The sequence below is a fragment of the Rhyacophila brunnea genome, unplaced genomic scaffold (genome assembly GCF_057557595.1).
Source record: "Rhyacophila brunnea isolate RB1 unplaced genomic scaffold, BYU_Rbru_1.0 scaffold_6, whole genome shotgun sequence".
Taxonomy (NCBI): Eukaryota; Metazoa; Arthropoda; class Insecta; order Trichoptera; family Rhyacophilidae; genus Rhyacophila; species Rhyacophila brunnea.
Window position 1 is genome coordinate 38608956 of NW_028233276.1, and position 22647 is coordinate 38631602.

Below are 22647 nucleotides of genomic sequence, written 5' to 3' on the forward strand. Positions count from 1 at the left end.
GTCATATTGAAAATCAGTTAAGCTCAAAATGAGTAGTTCGTTCTTTTAACCGTTTACCGGCATGTTTGCCCCTATCGCTCTACTGAGCAGGTGTAGATCGAAAATAATCTTACTTGCGCGTTGAATTCTGAACCTTCCAAACTTGTTTGATTCATGCACGCAATCTTGCTAACTGCAGGATAATACATGTTTTCCCATACATTTTCTTACTGTGTACAGTAAATCAATGCACGTGCAAACGGGGTATTAGTTCAATGAAAAGTAATACCTATGACTGAGTAAGTTTAGTGTGCACCATTTTTGTCGGATCTTAACAGCCTACCTCCAGTATTCCTCAGTGATCAATATTATAGAAAGGAGTGAACATTGACAATGAATTACTTAAATCAATGGTAATTCTCTCAAGAATGGTTGCTTTCGTGGAGAAGTTATATCAAGCTATGAAAATTGAATTAAATTAATTAGATATCTAGGGATATAGAGACAATAAATTACTAGTAACATAGTATATGAGGCTAGGTCATGTGCACCGTATGAATGACAATGAACCGGCAAAGAGAGTGATGTCCGGCAATCCAATCAGGCGTAGAAGAAGAGGCAGGCCAAAGATTCGCTGGTTGGATGGAGCTGCCAATGACTGCCGTGTTCTAGGGTACCAAATTGGAAAGCGGCCACACTGGATAGGGACAGGTGGAGGGAGCTGTTGGAGGAGGCCAAGACCCACATCGGGTTGTAGCGCCCCTGATGATGATGATAGTGTATGATGTATTACCTTTAGCGAGAATTGGTAGATCGGGTTGATTGTGTTAAGATCATTTAGAATGAAATATAGAAGACTGGCTCTAGCCGCAGCCGGTCTATAAAATTCTCTCGCTTGGTCAATCTGATGAGACGTTATTTTAGCTTCAGCCACCTGATAGATGAAAAAAGTAACAAACTTTATTAAATTATGTACCTACATATATAGGATTTCATTAATATCAAGAGTATTGTGAACTTCTATAGAAACAGTTACTCAACATATTCCGACGTCAAAAGAACAGGACACAAACAATAATATTATTTTATATGATAGATTGTCAATGCGTTAAACTCTTGAAATGACAATGGACTGGAAAATAGTGCCATCCATCAATAATCAAGAGGAATCCTACAGAATCTACTTAAAAGCCGCTGGTTTGAGAAATAAAATTAATAACATTCATGAGAATTGAATGGAAGAGAATAGCAAGAGGCCTCTATTCAAATATTGATCGACCCCAATCGTTTATGAAAGGATGTTTACAAAGAGTTACCTTTCTTTCAATATCTGCTGCAGTCTTTTTGGTGGTTTCCAAGTTTTCAACCAGTGCTGTATCACCGAGGATGTTTGCACCGGCTGATGATAACCGAGATAACAAATCGTCTTCTAAACCTTTTAATTGAATTTTAAACTCATTCTGTTGCTTGGTCAATTCAGCCTGTAAAAATAAATATTTTTCTTTGCATGATTTCCATTAGAAGAGCTTATTAAAATAATGACATAGTAGATATTCTTTTTCGGCCATGACAATGGCCTGGGGTAATGGCAGAGTATTCGCCCCAAATCCCGTGTCAGAAAATTTACATGCTGTTTTGTCAATCTATTTTTAATCCAGGACATGAACGAATGATTAACCATTCATTATAAAAATGTCTGTTCATATAAACTTCACTCCGTATTGGTTCAAATTCTCTGAATAAGAGAGAAAACGGTCACCTATCTAATTACTATATCGTCACCTCAATACTATAACTAGATAACTTGATGTTCACTGTTTTTGAGATAGCTATTGGATATGATTCAACATTTCCTTCTCTACAAAATGATAAAACTAGGTAATTTAGAAGTTAATGGGAACTGTTGTAATTTTGTGTTTGAAAATATTATAAAACTTTAAAACCATAAATGCATTAAATAAATAAAACAATATATCTACAATATTTTGTTCATACAATTGAACATTATTTACTTGTTCCTAATTAGACAAGTACAATTTTCTATTTTTATTTTAAATAATAATTATAGCCTAAATTTATGTTAATCAAGTAAAGTTTAAATTTCATTTTCCCAACAATGACCAAATTGAGTTATCTAGTTGTAGTATTGAGATGACGAAATATATAATACAAGTGCATCATATTGTATCACCTTCAATTCCTCCAGATCTGGTCTCTCAGCTTTCACGACCTCGGCAAGGAGCTGGTCTTCAAGACCGTCTCTCGTAACGGTGAAATTGACCAGAGTTGTTTGAGCCTGCATCTCCGGTTTGTAGTGAGGGTTCGCCAGTTTTGTATGCAGGATCAGACGAAACATTGGATTGTATTCAACTTCTTTGTCACCGATCTTGATAGCTCTAAAAGTTCATTTGGAATTAATTAATTTCAAGATAAAGCAAAAAAATCTCAACATTTTGATGTTAAATACTATCCCTTCTTTTAATCTCCTCTGCAAAATGGTGACTTCAAGAATCCTCTTTAGTTTTTTTATAAATCCTTCTATCGAAATTACAATTACAAGAGAATCATAAATTCAAAATTTCAATTCAATAAAAAAAATTTGAATATGCCAAATTAACATTAATGCATTTATTGAAAACAAGTCAAGTCAAATCAACATTTCTAAATTAGGTGGTCAATCTTAAAATTTTCCCTTACAAATTTTATTTTTTAGGTTCTCCTAAAGTGACTTATCTCCCTTTTCCTTCAGCACAAAGAATTATGTTAGCTAAAGTGACAAACTAGCTAAGGTAGAGTGAAGGTAAACAATTTTTGCTTTAATAAACATGAATATAATAAAATCATTTGACCCGGCATAGTAAAATAAAAGATAGAGGGTTATTCATACATAGTTTGAAAATATCTCAGATATATACATACTAAAAACAATCTTTTTGAATAAAATAGACGCCTAGCAGGACTTGAACCCGCATCCACTGAGTTTGCGCCAATATTCTTTACTAATTACGCCATGTGTATCCCATTTAATTACAACAAAATTAACTAAGTAGTAGTTTTTACATCTTGAAGCGATTCACAAGTTGCATTAATATTATTGGCAATCGGTTGTTATGTTTTAAAGCAAGGTATCAATTACCTTAATTACTAAGGATCTCTCAAAATTTTGGAGATTTTTTTTGGGAAAGATCTTAGAGAAAAATCATGGTCAGAGTAGGCCATATTCGCAAGATAAAAACTGATTCAATTACTTTTAGTTATTGTCAGAGCAGTTTCCCGGCAAAAGAAAGATGTGTGTTTGAATCCCACTTGGTCCAATTTTTCCTAATATTCTAAATTCTGGGGTTTTTACAAATAATCTAATTCAATTAATATAATATATTATATATATATTTTAGTACCTACCTTCCTTTTTTGATTAGATTTCTCCCAAGAAGTGGATCTAGTACGGGGTCAACATTTTCTCCAATGTTTTCCACGAGGACATTTTCACCTTTGTTCAAAGCCTTTTCAATAATATCCAAATAGCCCTTCTGGCCCAAGCGAATAACTTTCAAATTATCTCCATATTTCTGTTTGATCCACTTTAGTCCTTGTAACTATAAAATATATAATAAAATTATTTTGCTCGATCTTTGTTACTATCATCTAAATATTATTCAACTGTATTGTCTTTATAATAATCAATATGTTAAAATAAACGTGTACTACTTTTGGTGTTTTTACTTCACAATAATATTTAATATGGAATGAATAATGAATGAAGAAGATATAATGAAAAAATACATTACATTCGATTGGTTAAACATCTTGAAGTTATTTGTAGTACCTACCTGGGGATCAATCATAAGTGGCCATCTGTCGGAGTTTGAAAGAATAGTTGCATTCTCCGTGCTCATTCTGTCAGAAGGCAGTCCCTCATTTTGCCACATCGCTATTTGCGTGTCATCTGTTAAAAGACTCAGAGGATCCAAGTCTTCCGTTATGGGTATCGGCGGCTAAAACATTACAGAGTTTTGATTAGAATGATCTTCTGTTACACTCATTTATCATATTTGACAAAACGTCGCTATAGGATTGGTTTGCCGAATATCCGTTTTTGTAGAAATCGACCTTTTAATGCAGAATGTTTTTTTGTATCTTATTGGACTAGAACCATCCCTTTCTTTAAATTACTTTGTAATGGTAATGAATACATCATTCATATGCTGTAAAAATAATAATTGAAATATCTCCATGTATTTAAATATAGGATTATGAAATTTGTTTTTCGTCTCCTGAACATTTGGTCTATTCGGGAAACCAATCCTACAACGACGAAAAGTGTATCCTTGTATCGTCGGTGTTTTGTAAAAAGGGCGAATTAACCAAAATGCTATTTTACAGGAGGAGGATTTTTAACTTTTGACATTTATTTGTTTATTACCTGTGGATGATTATAAATATCTAACAAGTTTATAATAAAGCTTAGAAAGAATACTGTCATTATAATAGGCATTATTATATAATATTTTAAAAGGCCTAATATGTCACATTCTCTTTTTATTCGTAATTTTAATTAATTTAATTTTAGTCGATTATCGTTTTTAAGTACTTTCCAGTGGAGATACAAATTCGCCGTTTTTACACAACAAAGCTAGTGGGGTACCATTGTATTTTCATTAAAATCTCGATTTCGCCAAAATGGTTGATTCGCCCTTTTTACAAAACACCGACGATATTAATACATTACTTCCACTTTATATACTTACTAACATTTAATAACTTTACTAATATTAATTAATTAATTAATTAATTTACATACTAATAGTCATTTCTCTAAGAAGAGTTACATAATAATATGTGAATTCTCGAGAAATTATTCTATCTCATGTTTCTCAAGAATGTTTAAGAAAATTTCAACATTAATTTTTCGAGAAGAAAATACATACTTAGCATGAAATCAATTATAGTATTACTAAGGTAATATTATTGGTAGTATACTTGCAGTGTCTTTACAATTATAGATCCACCAGTATAAGTTGTCCACTGAGTGAGGCGCCACATGTTTAACATTTGACATAATATCATTCAATATTTTTTATACTGTGGTGAGCTTAGTTCTAACTTTCAACACCTGATGATTTATGATGGTACCTATATCTATAGTACACTTATTTTTATAAATTATGAGAGTATGAAAAATGATGTTCCGATGTTATTAAAGATAAATGAATCCTTACATCTAATGTCCTGAAATATGTCAGCCACATTTTGTTGAGTAAATCCAATCTGTATTGTTTTGTAAAGCAGCCAACGTATGAAATGAAAGCGGTAACAAGTAAAACATCTCCAGGAAGTGTTGTGCTCTGCTGCATGAAACTGAAAGTAAATTAATTCTTGTTAGTAAAGATGAATACCCACTGTGGAATAGAAGCCATTGGTCGAAGGCTCAAATGATGTCTCAAATTGACATTTTTTTTTCAATGTCCATTTTCCATTTTCACTTTTAGTCAGAACATATTATTGACTGATAAAGCGAAAGGCAAAATTGCATAAGTGAATTTTTGTTTTACGTAGAACACTATTTCATCATTTTGTTTGTTCTTGGGGTCTATCCTAACATAACCCTTTTTTCACATTTTAAACACATCAAATAATTTCAAATTCAGATTTTCAATTCCATTTCAAGTGTTCAACAAAGTTATACACACCCTGATAAAACAATATGTAATTTTTGCCAAATCCGTGTTTCAAAACTGCACTCATGGCCAGCGCCGGCGCGAGGTTATTTGGTGCCCTAGGCAACGTTTATTTGCGTGCCCCCTTTTTAACAAATTGTCTCATTTTTTTCGAAATAATAAAAAACATTTAGGGATTATTAGACATAATAATATAATAGACACTTATTAAAAAAAAATTTTAGTCTTCTAAAAATTTTAATTTAATAAATTATTATTAAACACGCACAAGAGAAAAATCATAAGAAAATAATTATAAACTCTTTATTTTTCAGTTTCAAATACACAGCTTAATTTAAATAAATAAAAAGAATTTGTAACCAAATAATAAACAAAAATGCACATTTAAGAAAAAAAAAATAGACATGATTACAGAATTAAAATTAAATTTTTCTCGCCTTCTTTTTTGCAAAAAAAATTAACCAAATCCTTCAAATCTACTGTCGTAGTTTGGTCGTACTCAATTGAAATTGTTGCTAAATCTACCAGTCTGTTTTGTGACATCGTTGAGCGCAAGTACGTTTTAATAAGCTTCAATTTTGAGAAACTATGTTTACCATTTACCACTGTTAGAGGAAGTGTTATTAATATTCTTAGAGCTACAAAACATTTGTTACACAATCTTCAATATTTTATTCCACTATAAAGAGCAGTACTTCTGGTGGTGGCATGGATTTTGAAAGTCTTCGAGCTACTGCTAGAAGCTCACTGCATAGATCGTTAGCATCAATATCTTTGTCAAAGCATTTTCTAAATTTTTGCAGTCGACAAGTATATCTGCAGGTGGGAAGCCAAATAAAATATTATGTTGCTCCAATTGTTTGAACCTCTCTTCGATAGATTGCATAGCCATGTCTAAAATTGGATAGTAGAAACCTATTTTGTATTGCTGTTTAGGTTCTTGGGGTGCCTCGTCTTCAGCTTCATATTGAAAGTGCCGTTTCTGTCTTCTTCTTCGAACATGTTTGGTGTTAAATTTTGGTTCTGTTTCTAGCATCTTTGCAATATCAGCAGCATCAATTAAAACTTGTTCATAATTTTCATCACTCCTGCATCTTAGTAAATATTTTTTAGTTAGCTCTAATTGATTTGAAGCAGAATATATTATATCAGTATCCTTTCATTGTAATATTTTACTTGCAATATTTACGTCTAAACTAAAAAAATATTGTACCATGCGGCAATTGACACCATAAATTTAAAATTGCTAATTACATCAGCAAGGGCTTTTGCTTTAATTCGGGACGAATTTACACATGAATTATTCAATATTGGGTCATCATATATCTCCATTAACGGCCCACGTGCTCGTCGTAGGTCAAAATTGAGTTTTTATCGTATTTTCAAACCATGATCCTGGACACTCCTTAAACGTTGTAGATAATCTATTTATATAATTTTGAAGCCTTATTATCCTTTATAGTTATTTTAAACATTTGATGACTGCATAAAGTATTTTTGTTACATAAAATAGTATTCTTTTAAACCTCTCGCTCTAATGTTTTAGAATATAGTCATATTTCGGTACATAACTGTGCAGCGGTGTTAAGATTTTTTACATTTATTAATTTTTAAACGCATTTATAAAACCATTAGTATAATTTATTACGAGATAATTTTTGTAAAATATTCACGATAAAAAATTATATTGATAATCTCTGTGATCCCAAATTTGACAAGAATTAGGCATTTTATTATTAATTTAGAATTTAGATTTATTAATTAATTTATTAGATTAACCGTTAAAAAAAAAATAAAAAAAAATTCGGTAAGGTACATGTTCAAACACGCACGTTAACATAATTTTACTCCCTACTTTAATTATAGTTTGTCAATTTATGGCTACGGCCGTATGTTGTAGCTTAACCACTGGGGAATGCCAAAAGAAATGGCGTATTTCAAAAAAACACTACCTTATTCTTAGGTCAATAATTATTATAAAGCAATCATTATTCATAAGATGTTTATCACACTTGAATGGTCAAAGACATAACTTATAATAAATATCTTTAAAATCATCTTCAAATGTGTTAATCTTGCCGATTTTTTGAATAATAAAATGCCTAATTTTTATCAAATTTGGGATCACAGAGATTATCAATATAATTTTTTATCGTGAATATTTTACAAAAATTATCTCGTAATAAATTATACTAATGGTTTTATAAATGCGTTTAAAAATTAATAAATGTAAAAAATCTTAACACCACTGCACAGTTATGTACCGAAATATGACTATATTCTAAAACATTAGAGCGAGAGGTTTAAAAGAATACTATTTTATGTAACAAAAATACTTTATGCAGTCATCAAATGTTTAAAATAACCATAAAGGATAATAAGGCTTCAAAATTATATAAATAGATTATCTACAACGTTTAAGGAGTGTCCAGGATCATGGTTTGAAAATACAATAAAAACTCAATTTTGACCTACGACGAGCATGTCCCCCCTTAATGCATCATATCGCACCGTGAGTGTAAAACTAACGTATCTGCAAATTTTTCAATTTCGAGATTAAATGCAAAACAACTGCAAAAGTCGTGAACCTGATAATGTAAAAGTGAAGTAACTGAAAGAACATGCAATATAATGTAGATATAAACCAAATATTATGGTGTTTTTTTAGAAATTCTATTCTATTCTAACTTTAAACCCTAAATATGTCTTTTGCAGATGCCTTCGTTTTACACTCACGGTGCGATATATATCACCAAGATTATATCTTAATTAAAGGCTTCAAAACTTCAATTCATCTCTCCCACCTTGTTTCGCTCAATGGTTTGAGAGTAAATATTGGGATACAGTTAGATAAAACTTTCCAACGATGTGTCGACCCAGAGAAATAATTATATATTTGTTGAACTATATTCATATAAATTGCTGAGATAAAACGTATACGGTTTCTTTTTACCTTGGATTAGCTTAGACCGCCTACCTGGAGATGTCGCAGTTTTAACAAAAACGGTTGATAGAAAATAAAAATTTTGATTAGCGATCGGAATGTTTTCCGAATCTCGTGGAGAGAGGCCCAGAACCGCCTTGTAAACGCTTTTCAGTAATTAGGCTAAACAATACACAGGTGTATGACAAAACCCCGGGATTTGTATCGTTTGTACTATTTGTATCTGACTGTATCGTTTGTATACCTGAAGCTGGCCATGGAACGCCACCAGATTCCAAATCCGATTACTACTTATTGACACATACCTGTTATCAACAGGCTTTTGTTGGTGTTCATAAATATTAAATAAAAGCGGGCCGAACCGTTACCCTGATATCTGTAAACAATTGAATAAAACACCTGATCTGATTCCCTGCTCAACTACGTAAATGTTTTATTCTTAGGTAAAGTCCTTCGTCCGGTATATGCTGATGTAGAAGTCACATGCCGGACGAAGATGAAAAGCAAACGTTAAGGTAATATTAAAGTATGAAAGATGATGTATGCAGTCAATAGTTTAAGAATATAAAAAATTTGTTTTATAAAAAAAAAAATATGCACTAGCTATAAGAAATAAAATGTTTAGTTATAAAGTTTAAATGAAGGAATGAAGTAAATTCAAATATTATAATTTTGCCGCGCATTGCACAACGCTGAACTCGTCACGCGCCGGCGCTGAGGTCCACCTCGTGAATTGTCAAATCAAAAGATCATCCTTAAAAAACTGGCTTAGGTTGAAGAGTGGTAGAAGAACCCTGTGGCGAGCAGTGAGCGTATTTTGGTCAAAGCGAACAGACCTGAATCACTGTAACTATGCAAAAAGCTGAAAATAAACTTTTGTAAAACAAACCATAAAAAAATAAGACCACGTACGAACAAGAAAGACTTTTTTTATTTAATTTTTGTGAATCCAGCGTTCTATCAACACCTGAGCTAGTCACTGAACCCTGGATATCTCATTATGACAAATAATTACAACAAACAGATAAAAACGTAAAAACAAAATAAAACATATTATTAAAAATTATTAAAATATGGAAATTAATTTCAGTTCTCCATTTAAGTGCCGCCTTATGTTTTGTGCCCTAGGCCAGGGGTCGGCAAACCGCGAAATTCCCAATTCACATTTTTTACCAAAAAGGTATGATTGTTGTCGTTTTAAATCCGCCCATTGCAAAAGTTGACAAACTAAATTTTTCTCCATTTCATATTGACACGAGCACTTTTAACTTTGACGGGTGCTGGATTGATTCTTGGTGGTGTTTGCAGTCCGGTGTCTCATGTCGCAACGCCGAAACTAGTTGCTCCATCCTGGCAATGATGGTCTGGTGGAAGTCGGGTGCTGATGACGAGCTGTCCGATTCGTCTGGACTGTCGGACGGGCCAAATCTGGTGGAGCTGTTGTAGCTGTCCTCGGACAATGATGATGAGGATCGTGACGCAGCTGGCATATACTGCGATGAGTCCTGGGGCGGTGTTGCTGACGACATCCTTGGTCCAGGTGCGGTGAGTTCCTCCCGTTGTTGGTCGGGCGTTGGTGTGTTGTCCCCGACCATGGTGCGGAGTCTCGCGGAGACAGACCTGGTGATGGTCATCGTGACGTCAAAGAGTTCACGGACCTGCGTTACGGAGAACGCGGTGATTTGCGCGGCCCGATCGATTTGCAATTTCCCAGAAACTCAGCGTGAAAACGATAAAAATCATACACTGTAGGTGTCGCGGTTGATGTGGAGGAGTGAAGAACTGAAGTATGAAGGCTGGTAGAGATGGCGAGTTTATTTGACAGATGACAGACACAGTTTACAGTTATACAATGGTACAATATAACAGAGAGGTAGGTATTATTTTCCGAGGCACTAAGCTCTCTAGCAAGATACAAGTTTATCGAGTGAATGTTACGGAGAGACTAACTTGTTTCCTCCCGATAACCTTTTGTTGAATCACTCACGATGGAAAATGCTTACCTCAGTATCTCAGGCATTTGGTGAGAAAATATATAATAAACATCGCTGAGGTAAACAAAGTGCTTACTAAGTAGTAATTCGATTGTGTGAAAATGTACACACAGAAGTTGCAATAATATGTACTTAACAATAATTAAATGAATAACATTAATTTGAAAGCGATTCATATGTCATGGATTCTGCTGACACTGCTTGGTTCTCACAGAAACATTGATAGCACAGAACTTAGTATATATTATAGGAAATAATTAAAATTTCATTGTATTCAATGAAAAATTTGGTGATGAAGTAGGTACTTGTTATTTTGGGCCGCACAAATGCCATTTTGGGCTGTATGCGGCCCACAGACCGTGGTTTGTGCATCACTGATCTAGACCTCTAACATGATCAATAATTGTAATCTTCACAACCAAGAAACTGGAGTCTGGCGCAGAAGAGTTTGTCTCGAATATGGAGTTTGACCGCCCACAAGACTTTCAGAATTTGCCTCCAGAACCAAATCACTTCCTTTCAATATCTTGTGTATAACCATGTAAAATTATAGAGGAACTAGATTATTTTAAAAAGTAAAAAAAAATCCAACTTAGAGACTGCCTCTGCCCAGCGAACGTTCTCACTGGCCAAGCCACCAACGAGTCTGTTCGCCAACTGTATGGTGCAGTTGGTTGCATCGGCTTCCTGTTGGCATCGCATCTTTTCCTCTGTCGCTTGCTCAAAGTCTGCTGTCAGATTAGCCAATTGCTCTTCTAAGGACTGAAATTGCACAATAATAAATGAATCATGTATGTTAACATATTACTCGTATTGGAATATTAATTCTATCAACTGGATGTGGATATTGGATTTAAATTCTAATTTTTAAGGGTCCTGTGCATAGGTATACTTATATAGATAAATAGGCCTATGCGTTATTTGGAATGCATAACGTATAGGCCTACTTATTTGCATAAGTATGATTTGTAATGTTCACTCTGTAAACAAATAAATTTGAAAATGAAACAACTTACATTAACTTTCGCTTTGATGATCTTCAGCTTGTCAGAAGCAGCGGCCAGCTCGGCGTTTGCCTGCGCCAGAGCTTTTCTTTTGGGCTCCACATCACAATATACTTCATAAAATTTGATAATGTTTATCACCCAAGCACATAAACCAGCGGCGGCTCCTGATTTTGATCTTACAAATTCTGAAAATATCAATCACACTATAATGTAAGTTTACTTAGTAAAACCGACAAACCACTTCCATGCCGATCGATATCAGCACATATTATTATACTCTCATTAAATTTCAGGCGTAACATTGCAAAATTAAGGCATTAAACGAAAATGAAACAGGTACTGAACCTCAATTTGATATACTTACATAAAAATGATTTTTTAACTCAAATATTTTTCATTTTTATTTTAAAAGTATGTATTTTCATTTTAATGTTGTTAGTTATATATTGATAAATTAAAACACTTTAAAGTATATTTACATTGAATCATATAGAATTGATTTGAAGTGTTGTCACTAGATGCCTCTAGTAACACTTTCTCTTATGAGAGTATAAAGAAGTGTTGCAAAACTACAAACTCTTGCTTCATTGCCAAATGGTCTCTTCACCCGAATACCGTTTAAAATCAAAAAGTCAACTGCCCTCTACTACTTTTTTGATGTACTTTCTGCCACCCACAAAGCTGCTACAAACGGCATGGTTTGAGCGTCTACTGGTCTCTCGAGCGAGCACTAGGTATTTCGACAGTATGATTTTGTGTTGGTGCTTGTAGTTTTATTTACCTGAGACCTCAAAACAGTATTGTTCGCATAGGTACTAGATAAATTTTATTCCCTGAGATGACTCAGATAACAGAAAATACGCAGTATGTAAGTTAAAAAGTGATGACGCCAGTATGTAGCCTTGAGGAAGTCCTTTTTGAAGTAGTATTAGCAAGGTGCACAAACAGTATCATAGGCTGGAGACTACTGGAGACAAATAATTGCATTGCCGCAGTTTTCAACTTCTTCTTGTTCTGCAATTTATTATAATAATTTAATTATACCTGGCTCAAATTCAGGATCCTTCAAATACGGCACGATGGCTTTTGTGACTTCTGGGTGAATATTTTCTTTATCATAGTTGATCAACGCTTCTAAGAATGCATTCACATTGGCCATTGCGATCTGAAACCATATAAGCAAATTATTTTATATCGTTTACTCAAGTTTACTGCTATTGTTAGATTACTATTGCAATGAAAAGTGTATAGAAAGCTCTGAGCTTAATTAAAATTTAATAAGGATCTTTAGTTTACACAATCACTGCTGAACTTTTAATTACCACATTTAAATAACATGTTAATTATATCTAATGGCCAAGTATTTCAAACGCGCCAGTCGCGGTGTTAGCACTAAATAATGAGTTGAACAGATTTTTCTTTTTAAGAAACTTCATTATTTACACTGAATTACTCAAAATCTGGTCAAAATCTTTGAGAGAACATATTTTTAACTAATTGCAATCAAACATACTTTGGCTGCTTTCCAGCTTCTATCCTTTGGTATTTTCCCACCAGGTGCCAACAGAACCATGACAGCTGCTGTAACATTGGTAACTACTCCTGGAGGAGAGCCGAAAGATTTGAGTTCAGTTAGATTGCCTTTGTTGAGAGTATTGAGAGCTTCTTGGGCAGCCATCAGAGCCGGTTCTGCTTTTACCAGATCTTCTTCGCAATCTTTTTGCTTTTTGGATACCTCTTCAGCAATCACACCCACTTTCTGCTCTTCCTCATCAGCTAGAATAATGGAATGTGAAGATCTAACTTAGTAAAAGTTGTATGATAAATTCTAACTACATTTCGAAAATATAATATGTTATGGTAAATATTGAATTGTCAAATAATACAACGATATCGCCATTCTCTGGATCGCAAAGCTTTACAGTGGAAGTAGCAGCTATGCCTCGTTCAGGTGGAAGTGGAGTCGGTAGTATGAAATCAACGGCATGATGCAATTCCACTAGGTAATACATAACGAGCTATAACACAATTAATACAATCTAACAAAGGTTTCAACTAATTTGGTACATTTCACACATACAACACAATACAAACGCTTATACCTACATGAATTGTAAAAATGACAGTCACACAATTACAAAGCCTGATGCTATAGGTATAAAAGCATGACATCTTTACAGTGTTGTATTTTTGTAGGTTTATTAATTTTTTCATATTGGGTTTCGCTTTCAACAAAATGCTGAATTACCAAGACAGCAGAATTTTCTAGCTCGAGTTCGAATCCGGTTGGTATTAGTTTTTTTTATCTATTTTAGTGGGTGTAATCTTTTTCTCGTGAAACATCTATTATAAAAAGGTAAAGTCCAGCGAATATCGCTGTCCTAGGACTTTCTTTCAGTTACCTACCTTCAACAGGCATTCTTTGCCACTGTCCAGTACGCAATGCGGGGTCATTAAATTAAATAATGAAAAAATTAACTGCCCGTACACGTTTATGTGTCATGAAATCACCATTCCACCGATTGAATAGACAATAAAAAAAATGTTGCAACATCTACAGCTGCATAATAGAGTCCAATAATTATTACAATAAATATATATTTTAATTACCAAGAGCCTTTTCATTTTGCACTTTATCTGTTTCCACACCAACTACTTCAATAAGTGCATCTGCTGCATCATTTTTCTGTTTCAATTCAATTTCTTGAACAGCAAGTTTAGCTTTTAAATCTTCTACCTGGTCGGCTGTACTCCGTAGCTTTTCCAAGCCATTCTCCAATCTGAAGAAAACAAAAAAACCATTAGACAAGAACATGTTTTTAAAGATATACCCATAAATATTAAAGATCAAAACACTACAGGAATAATTTTATTGCAAAATAAGTATATTTATTTACCTCTTTACTTTTCCTTGCAACTCTAGTGACTTTTGGTTCAATAGTTTTGAATAAAGACTGATCTGTTCGAGATAACTTTTTGGAGTTGTGTAATTGTATCTTCTGTCATTGGATAGAAAAGCTTTGGACATAGAGTTTACTGAAGTATGCGCAAAAGCCATGAAACGTGCCACCAAATCACGGTAAGTCGCCTGCGGTCAACAATAATTATTATTACTTAGAATATAATTAAATTATTTTCATTTCATTGAATAACACACACGAATTATTAATACTATTGCATAATTTAGAATACCTCAGAAATATAAGAAAAAACACCTCAATTGCATAGGTATATCGAAGAATTTCTGCTAGATTACATGGATAGCTTAATTGGTAAAGCACAGCATCTGTGTTGAGAAAGTTGTGATTTCAAGTTCCATTCAGTAAATGTTATGTCTCTGAGGTATTTAACACAGTCCCACGATGGCCGTGCGGCTTAAGCGTCGGCCTATAGCGTTGTTGGTCTCAGGTTCAAATCCTGGATCTGGCAAATACACATATTGTTTTTCAATTTGTGTTTGAGTCAGGGTATGGACTTAATAGTTTGAGCAAGTGGCTGACATCCATTTATTGGAAAAACAAAATCTGTTAATACAAACCTCCACTCAGTGGAGGCCCATATGTTCTTATTAGGATTGAACTTGGTCATGGGTCGGAGGTATTTAAAAAAATGCAACAATTATCTAATTAATCTGTTTGTTTTTCACGTTTTTAAATATTTAGCTTTGCAAAATAGACCTAAAAAAAAAGTGGACTTAAAAAGAATAACTATAATCATACCACATAATCGTGAAGTCTGATAGTTTTAACAGAAAAAATATGACATAGTTAGAGCGACGTTGAAGAAGAAAAAACGAAGCAATAGGCTTCATGTAAGAGCAGTCGGAAATAATAACTGTTAACAATAATTAAAATTAACCGTTAAGAAATCGCAATCTGCGCGATTTCAAGGTAAAGTTGTTCCACTATAAATACCTAAGCAGCTATATGACAGGACAATGTTAAGTCATACAAAGCGGTTACATGTATGAATCCTTTTTCATTGTTTTCATTTTTTTTATACAAATTATAATGTCACTGTTTTTAATGTTGTAACCTTTTAATTTTCAGTCCCTCAATTGACTTTGTCATTATTTAAGAATATTATAGTAAAAGAGCTCAATAAAAAAATGTTTATTACCGGAAGAACTTCAAGTTCCGACAAGAATCTGACTGAGACGGAAACCAAAGCTTCCTGTGGCCATTCGTGGAACCAGTTGATGGCCGTGCTATTGATGATGGCGGGAAACTTTCTCGAACGCACCCTCAACGTTGATCCGACAGGAGAGAAGCAGAGAACTACTTTTAGCTGCTTGCGGACACGGTCTATGAAGAATTTCCAGCAGTTTTCTCTTGTGTCTAATATACCAGCTCCTTTTACCTAAATATTAACATAATTCAATAAATTAAAGCGACTAATAACGTAATGTTAATAATGCTAACTAAGTCAAACCAACATTTTTAAGTTTTCAATAGCTATTGGGAATTTTTTGACATCTAATGTCAAACGGCTTCTGTGTCCAATTAAAAATTGTATCTGTACCATACACATGTGAACCGTGTTCATGTCGCTTTTACAATACAGTTAATGTGCTGACTGTACTTTTTTTTATTTTACCTCATTCCTCACTCCAGCAATTATATTTTCCACTTCATCATCAGGAAATAGGTCAGCTACTTCACCAGATGCGAGGAGATCATTAATCAACACAAGAAACTGTTCATTAGGAACCTGAGCGTCAGTCATCAGGAACATAGAACCGACATTTTTTATTCCAGCTTTCATGTAGAGCACAGAAATTTCATTCTATAATAAACAGAAAATTATGCATTAATCAACTTCTCTATTTAATTGGATATTGTAGGTACACAGAAAGAAAGTAGAGTACTTATATGGATTTCCAAAAAATTAGGTTCTTATACTGGATCAAACACACATTAAAAAAAACAACATCCATGTGGGAGTCATCGTGTCGGGGTCACCACTGTGGAAGTCGTGGTGTTATGGTTGCTCTGATGGATGTTGGAGCGAATTTTATTTGCAGTGTAAACAGTCGGTACAAGAGTATTTTACAATAGTTATGATACTGTTCCGAGGTCCTAATCTCGGTAGAATAAGATGTTGTGCGGAGCGATACAGAGACTGAGATACTAACAGACCGGGAACTTATATTCGAGTGACAAGTCCAATGAATTATGATCCGCTATTTATTGGCGTACTTACAATCAAAATAATATCTTGAAAAGAATATCTAGGAAATAATTATTATGGTTGAGTCAGCTTCTATATGGAGTTTGCGTCATCAGATATAGCTGACTATGTGGAAAAATGGATATCGCGGAAATTATAACTGCAGTAAGCTATTTACTGAGTTTGCAATAATTTGGACACTAAAGGAAATGGATATTATTAGAGAATTTATAATTGCGGTAATGTATTTAATATCGCCGATAAATATGCTGACACGGATTGAGTTGTTTATCCCCATATCCATTCTTCGCCAGCCTCCGAGTTGAACCCGCAACCCACGGCTTCAGATACGGGCGCTCGACCAGCTATATCATGGATGCAAAATATGTATCTTTTAAATGTCGTCGATAACAGTCCCATACTTAATATCATAATATTATAGTTGTTGCCAATACAACACAATAAGTTTTCTTAGCAATAATTGAAAAAATATTCTTTATAAGAAATTGACAGTGTAAAAAGTATCATAGTAGTGGCCATTTATGTGACAAACAATGTTTTTGTGCGCTAAAAAACAGACCTTCAAGTCGGTAACTCCGTAGCCTTTCCTGAGTTGTATTTGAAATACTTCAAGACTCGAAATAAAGGCGGCAAGGCGAGACAGAGACTGCTTTCCAGAACCACCTACTCCCACAAGTAAAGCACTTCCTCTTGGACTTTCAAGTATTCGATTTATTCTGAAAATTAAAAATAAAAACTTTTTGAATATATTTAAAGACACGCGGTGACACGTGTAGTAGGTATTACAAATTTCCTTTAATAGAGTACTGTCTTCATTATCATTATTATCATTATCAAGTTCACAACAACTTGGGGGTGGGTCCTGGCTTCCTCCAACAACTACTTTCACCTTTTCCTATTAAAAGTGGCTGCTTTCCAATTCAAGCACCCAAGCATATGACGTACATTGATAGAAAAATTTTGACCTACCTCTTCTCTTGCGCCTTATTGATTGATTGACTTTACTTTCTTTTTATCTGTTCACGATCATTTATGCGGTGCACATGACCCAACCAACATAATCTTCAAATCTTGATTGACTGAAACTATTTTTCAGACTGTTGAACACACCATTCATCTATTGATCTGGTGGAGAATTTCTCTTTTGAAAATATTCATCATATTTCAATCATATTTCGGAGTTAATGTTCAGGTTTCTGAGGTGAGCACCAAATTTGCAAATGCTTTGTAAAGGATGCTCTCAATCCGTTGAGAGCATAGGCATTATTAAAATATCTTATGTACATGATTCTCTTATTTTATCATCATCATCAGCAGGGGTCAGTCCGCTGTTGAACGAAGGTCTCCTCTAGCTCCCTAAACTCTTCTCAGTCGCTAGTTCTTCGCATGTACATTGATACACCCCTGTTACAGGCGGGCTTCTCCCGGTGTAAAATAATCATTTAGTAGCTCAAGTCGAAACGTAACCCTGATCTCTAGAAACGGCTTCATAAAACATCTAATCTGATTCCTTGCTCAACCACGTAAGTATTTTTTTTAATTTAAAAAGTAAAAATGATGATGGATGAAAGAGATAATTTTAAGACTAAATATAAGGATTCAAAAATAATAAATTTTGCCGCGCTTGTCGGCAACGTCCAAATTTCGACGCGCCTGCGCCAGGGTGGTCCTCGTGATTCGTGAAATCAAAAAACATCACGCGATAAAATTTGGCCAATCACGAGAGTCCTTTTTGTGGAATGGCGTGGGTACGCGAAGTTTGAAAAAGAAAAAAAATTAGTAAGCGTCCCCTTTCCGATAGGATAGGACCTGCGACTATAATCGTAAAAACCCAGATATAAATTTGTGAAACTAAAAAGGATAAGAAAATATAAGACCACGTCACGAACACGAAAGACCGAGTTTTATTTATACTCCAACCATTTGAATTTCTTTTTTTTGTGAATCCGGGGTTCGATGGACACCTGAGCTAGCCGCTGGAACCCCGGGGATCTCAATGGCGCCCAAGCAACATGAGGCGTGAAGAATCGCATTAATTCTTCCGAACCCGCGAACGCTAAATAAAAGTTTGAGATCACATACTGTGTATTAAATGTTAACGAGATCCAGGAGCCGGAACAACCAAGAAATGGCTCACGAAAAAGCGGATTCCGACGTGACCCTCATCGAAGAAGAAGTGCTGTCTCCAACATCAAACCGGGAGAGCCCTCCTCTGGTGTTCGAAATGAGGCCGCACGAGGACGTGAATTTGCCGACTGTAGCGTCATCAACAGCCCTGAAGCCTACGTCAGAAGCAGTGCCGGTCATACCACAATTGTATCAACCTTGGGGCTTGAAGTCTTCTACACGGGACACCCACTATATCAGGTGTCAGATTTTATCAAAGGGTGTGAGGCGTACTTCGCCGCAGCTAAGAGCCCGCCCGAAAGTTGGACAGGACTCGCACTAAATAGATTAAGAGATGAGGCAAAAATATGGGGGAAGACGATATCTTCGAATACCTGCTGGCAGTCATTTATTCACCTGCTGCGCCAGCAATTCGAATCGTCCCTCAAACGTCGCCAACAACGGACGGAACTACAAAACTTGGTACAACGACCGGATGAAGATGTCTTCGGGTTTCTGTTGAATAAGAAGGATCTGGCGACCATATTGCTACCATATATCCCCGGGAAAGAACTTGGCGAGTTATTTTTCGACCTGCTAAGTGAAAGGGATCAACTGCGAGTGGGCCAAGCAGGCTGGTCCAACCTGGACGAACTACTGGTGGTGGCTCAACGCCTTATACCAACTACGATTAGACCTCCCGTAGCGATAGCCACGCAACGATCGGGACGAAAAGAATGCGGCTGCCTATGCGACTGTAATCAAAATTTAGAATAGTCGAGCGCACGCCCGAAACCACGTCAACAAATATTTAAGGCTGAGACACGCCCTGAACCGCCTCCGCAACCGCGGGAATCGACAAATAATAATCAGGCCAGAACCCCAAACGGAGCCTTTCTGGCTCGAGGAGGCCAACAACGCAGAGGTGCTTTCCATGGCGGAAACCGTACGCCACTTTATGACGCAAACGGCGTTCGCAAGTGTCAGTACTGCGAGTTCGGTTACCACCAGAACCATACATGCCCGAACTACCCTGCATGGAGACGCAACCAAGAATGGAGTCCACTGGAAACGGAGCAGGGACATTGATGGGGCGCCGCAGAACCGAGAAGTCGACTTGGGCTCTCGAGGAGACCTCGTGATCCTGCGGATGCCACCTACAATGGCATACGAAAAAATGAAGAAAATAGTGACAAGTGCTTTAATCGGGACCCTCTTAAAGTGCCCGTTAAATCTAGTGATAAGTTTATAGATAGTGACTTTCTTATAAAGCCTATTGTTGCTAGTGTTAAGTTAGATAATAATTGTAAAAATGTGTCGTCAAGCAACACCGATTTTCATTCAGGACAATTTTCCGAAGTAAACTTTCCGGTTAACCATAAAACGAGAGTATTTCGCTCTAAAAATAAAGTTGATGGCATAGGATTTAATAGTACGCCGTACGATAGCGGAGCAATTAATTTGAATCCTGGCCTTAACGATATTCCGCAAAGAGAGAATGAAAATCAGCTGGTGTTGCTCGTCGAAGATACAAACTGTACTAGGATTAAAAAGGTAAGAAAGATGACGGATGAACAAAGAATGCGTGACGCGCCAACATTAACTGTAAACTCAACATTCGAATCTGTAAATGTTGACAAAAACAACATCGGTAAATTACGAATAAATAATTTGACTTTGAAAAACACTGAAAATATTGATAATAAATTTAATCTTAAATATGCCGCCACTGGCCCTTTTAATTGTATGCGAATCGAATCTGATACATATAAAGATGTATTTGCAAAAACTACGTCGGCTCAAGACGATATTAGGTGCATAAACGTTTCAAACGCAACGAATAATATTATCGGGAATAAATCGATACAAAACTCGCACGGGAGTTCTAAAAATAAAGTAGTGAGCACGAAAACGTTCAGCGAAACCATGACCTACCGCAGATTGCCTAGGTCAGGATCAGCTAGCAAACTCGCGTCGCCGCAAACGTCAGACGATGCTCGCGAGAAACTAAATAAACGAATGTCTTCATCCAATCGAGGGGGAATAAATATTCTAGCTGTAATAAATAAGATAAATAATAAGAAACGTAAAATAAGTAATAATAAAAATGTTAGTTATAAGGAAAGTCTTGATAAGAAATTTAATAATAATGAAATTGGCAGTACCGGGTCAACTTACATTATGGCGTGCGAAAACGTACTACCAAAGAAGATCGCTATTGCCAATAGTTTTAGTGACGCCTTAGTGAATAATAATAATGTTGTAGCTGATAAATTAGATGTTTTAAATAAATGTTTACTGGATAAAAGTGTGAAATATGATTACGAAAATTTAGTGTTAAATAAAAAAGTGAACGGTAATAGTGTTCAATCACATACTGATAATAGTAATAAGAGTGTGGATAATGACAATAGTGATAAAATATATTTAAATACACTGCGTAGAAATAGTTTTAATAGTGTAAATAATTTAAAATACGGGGTACAAGACGACGTAGCCTCTGCTGGGGTATGTGTGTCTGGGTATGGGGTCAGCTCATATAACGGAGGTGCGCCCCTTCTCAAACTGCCTTTGAGCATCCACGGAGTAACCGGACGTTACGAGGCCGTCATCGATACTGGAGCCACGAGAACTCTCGTACGGAAGGCATTGGTATGCCCGCCATACAAAGTTAAGGGCGCTCCTCAAATGCTCGTTACCGCGAGTGGCGAAGCTTTGAGCACAAGCGGGGACGTTTTACTCAGCGGATATTTACGTGACAGCCCCGTGGAATTCGATGCTCTCGCCTTGAACAATTTGCAGGTAGATCTTCTCATCGGCATGGATTGGCTGGACAAACAAGAAGCGGTCATTGACATGAAGCGTCGCTGTGTACACTTTGGAAACCACATACGACAAACTGTTCACTGTCAAACGACGAGACCGCCATTGCCTAGCGAACAAATTACCTTGGCAGAACTGTCACCTGACATCCCTGAAAGGGCGCGCGTTGCTTTAACTAAAGTTATGACGGACTTTAGCGACCGGTTTGCCGAACACGGACCACCGAGTAGAACCACGGAATTTCGGATTCATTTAAAGGATACTACACCCTTCAGGTTGGGACCTTTTAGACAATCCGAAAATAAGCGAAGACAAATTCAAGAAAGCGTGCAGCAGATGCTTGCGGACGGTGTAATAGAGCCTAGCAACTCTCCGTACTGGTCTCCTGTACACTTAGTACCCAAACGCGATGGTACCACCCGGCTTTGTGTGGATTACCGAAAACTTAACGCCCTCACTAAAGAGGAGGCTACTACCCTGCCTCTTATTTTAGAGACACTCAAGGACCTAGGCACTGCCACCATTTTTAGCAGCCTAGATTTGCGTAGCGGTTACTGGCAAGTAAAACTTGATAAAAATACTCGACCACTGACGGCTTTCGCTACGGCTGATGGTAGCTGCTATCACTTCAACGTTTTACCATTTGGTTTGCAAGGCGCCTGCGGCGCATTTCAGAGGCTCATGAGCCAAGAGGTGCTGGTCGGACTCATAAACAATATATGCTTAGTCTATTTGGACGACATTATTGTATATAGTCGGTCGTGGGAGGACCACGTGAACCATTTACGAATGGTATTTGAAAGACTACAATACCATGAACTGAGAGTGGCACCAAATAAGTGTCAAATTGGTCTCAGAGAGGTCGACTACCTTGGACATCGCATTACGGCTACTGGAAACGAGCCGCAGTTACACCATCTGCGAGG

The 22647-nt window shown here is 35.9% G+C and overlaps 1 protein-coding gene across 1 annotated transcript in view; it reads right to left on the bottom strand.

The window, feature by feature from the left end:
• Nucleotides 1-22647, bottom strand: part of Dhc93AB (Dynein heavy chain at 93AB) — a 114902-nt gene that overhangs the window by 24456 nt on the left and 67799 nt on the right. Inside the window, exons 40-54 of the mRNA XM_085957035.1 lie at nt 17352-17508; nt 16199-16387; nt 15722-15961; nt 14500-14690; nt 14213-14382; nt 13116-13378; nt 12647-12767; nt 11612-11787; nt 11188-11357; nt 5199-5337; nt 3810-3974; nt 3382-3575; nt 2171-2375; nt 1296-1460; nt 773-913 (exon numbers count right to left, since the gene is read on the bottom strand). Of these exons, the coding sequence (XP_085813161.1) occupies nt 773-913; nt 1296-1460; nt 2171-2375; nt 3382-3575; nt 3810-3974; nt 5199-5337; nt 11188-11357; nt 11612-11787; nt 12647-12767; nt 13116-13378; nt 14213-14382; nt 14500-14690; nt 15722-15961; nt 16199-16387; nt 17352-17508 (2686 nt within the window). The remainder of the gene's footprint in view (nt 1-772; nt 914-1295; nt 1461-2170; nt 2376-3381; nt 3576-3809; nt 3975-5198; nt 5338-11187; nt 11358-11611; nt 11788-12646; nt 12768-13115; nt 13379-14212; nt 14383-14499; nt 14691-15721; nt 15962-16198; nt 16388-17351; nt 17509-22647) is intronic.